Source organism: Sitophilus oryzae, unplaced genomic scaffold, assembly GCF_002938485.1.
Source record: "Sitophilus oryzae breed Bouriz unplaced genomic scaffold, Soryzae_2.0 scaffold_1007_pilon_pilon, whole genome shotgun sequence".
In the NCBI taxonomy this organism is placed as follows: domain Eukaryota; kingdom Metazoa; phylum Arthropoda; class Insecta; order Coleoptera; family Curculionidae; genus Sitophilus; species Sitophilus oryzae.
The window spans coordinates 88047-90531 of record NW_022145624.1 but is presented as its reverse complement, the minus strand read 5'-3'; the positions used below and the strand labels follow the sequence as shown (position 1 = coordinate 90531).

At 33.1% G+C, this 2485-nt stretch overlaps 1 protein-coding gene across 1 annotated transcript; it reads left to right on the top strand.

The window, feature by feature from the left end:
- Positions 1-1142: 1142 nt before the first annotated feature.
- On the top strand, positions 1143-2222 carry LOC115890025 (cathepsin L-like proteinase). The gene is made up of 4 exons (XM_030910165.1): positions 1143-1279; positions 1337-1569; positions 1781-1889; positions 1953-2222. Exons 1-4 carry the CDS (start codon positions 1190-1192, stop codon positions 2220-2222), a joined length of 702 nt encoding a protein of 233 aa, XP_030766025.1. The 5' UTR covers positions 1143-1189.
- Positions 2223-2485: the final 263 nt, after the last annotated feature.

Below are 2485 nucleotides of genomic sequence, written 5' to 3'. Positions count from 1 at the left end.
ATAAGTTATGTACAGTCTCTATACAGGGGAAGATTTTATATCCTGCATATAAAAAATAGATCAAAAAGTTCGTATAAATGTATGTCCTAAAATACTTAGTTTCAGAGATACAGGATGTAGAACTTTCATTTTTATTTCGATTTTTTCCAAATAATTTCTGAAGTAACGTCAATATATGGATGAAAATTAGTGTCTGGGAGTTTTTTGACATGAGAAATTTGATTTTTATGTCAATATGACTCCTACTTGTAGAGGGCGCCCCCTACATATTTTTTGGAAAAAAATCGAAATAAAAATTAAACTTGTACACCCTGTATCTCCGAAACTAAGTATTTTAGGACATACATTTATACAAACTTTTTGACCTATTTTTCTCTGCAGAATATGCTGCCGAAGTTTCCGGAATAGAGTTCGAACCACCCTGTACAGTTTTGTAAATAAAATAATTAATAATTAATACTTTTTCATTTTAGTTTTGATTTTATCTATTGTGTTTTTGTTAAACTAATCAAACCAAAATCAAAATCATTAATGAAATGATAAAATGTTTCATTTATTTGTTTAATCAAATTTGATCAAATAGACAAAGTTTAAAACAATTGTCACTGAATGTCTAGTAGAGATTAGCGAGTAGTTGACAAAAATAGTTACTTATTTCTATATTTGAATAATCGATATTTATTTAGCATAAAAATAGTCGTCGAGTGGTACATTGTTCAAAATCTTATTTGTGTATTCATTATTGACAAATTACATTGTTTGCACAAGTACTCGAGATAAATTTATAGTCTATAAGATTTTTGTGGAAAAAATCCAGACTAAAATCAATAAAAAATGTGATAAAAATACTATAAATGACGTCAAAGTCTATCTCATTGAGCCATCACCATGATGATGCCTCAATGAGATGCTAATATAACCAATAAACTTATATAATTACTGAATGATAAATACACAAAATATAATTAAATTTAATGTAAAACAATGCAATAGAAAAAAAATAGAAATAATAACATTTCCTTGTTTCGATACGGATAGAATTATAAATATTAAGTACATACTTACATTTTTTCTATAAAATAATATTGTAATTGCATATCAATATTGATAATCAAAAAAACTACTTGAAACTTTTATAAAAAGACTAAAAACCTCGAAATGAAGCACAGTCTACTATACACCATTAAAAATGAAAGCATTCATCGTTTTTGCAGCTCTTGTTTTGGCAGTATCAGCTAGTTCGGAGCTTAAAGCTGCCCAGCTATGGTCCGAATTCAAGGTAAATCAGTTATTTCCATTTTTTACATGACTAAATTCATTAAAATTATTTATTCAGACCAAGCACACCAAGCTTTACCAAGACAAAGTTGAGGAGACGAAAAGATTCGCCATTTTCCGAGACAACCTGAAGAAAATCGAAGAACAAAATGCCCTTTTCGCCAAAGGAGAATCAACATACACTCTGGGAATCACTAAGTTCGCTGACATGACCTCTGAAGAGTTTGGAGCTATGCTCAGACAGTCCTACAAACAAAGACCCAACGTCAACGTTACCAGACCTGTATACAAGTAAGTAATTTTTGGAAAATGTACTTAGATATTTCTTTCCATAACATCTGTGAAAATTGCCTTATAAAGTTGCATTATGGTCTCCCGAAATTAATTCATCTATATTTTCGGTCGATGATAAAATAACATTTTATCGTCTATTGTCTTGTATAAAAAATAACTATTAAATTTAAACAGTAATGGTAATTTTCAACGTATTTTCCGTTTAAAGGGCACCAATAGGTGCAGTAAGTCCAGACACCTTCGACTGGAGGGACCAAGGAGTTGTCAACCCAATCAAAGACCAAGGAAGCTGTGGATCGTGCTGGGCTTTCGCCAGTGTAAGTTTTCAAATTGTCTGATTCAATAAAACCTGAACTAAGTATAACTACCCCTCTTTGTAGACCGCAGTAGTTGAAGGTGCCTACGCTATCAAGACCGGTGAACTTAAGTCTCTTTCCGAACAGCAACTGGTAGACTGTGCAACTGGAGGTAGCTACATCAGCCAAGGATGCAATGGAGGTATCTACCAAGATGCTTTGGACTACGCTGTGAAGAACGGAATTGTAGCTGAAAGCGACTATGTTTACACCGCCAAAACCGAGACGTGCAAGACTGGTCTTACAGCTGCAGTCAACATTAAAAGGTATGCCTTTTACGAAATAACTAAATAGCTACGGTTAAATATATATAAATATATATAAATTCGGGTCAGAACGTCCTACGACGTTGTCCGATGCCTAACTTCCACCCTGTGCGATTTTCCCATCGATCTTCAGTCAGATTTTTCTCGCTCATCGACCTTCTTATTCCTTCCATCCATGTTTTCTTGGGACGTCCTCTCTTTCGTTTACCAGGTGGTATCCAATGAATGACTTGTTTTGGAATTATTTCATTGTGCATTCTCTGAACGTGGCCGTACCATATTAATTGATAG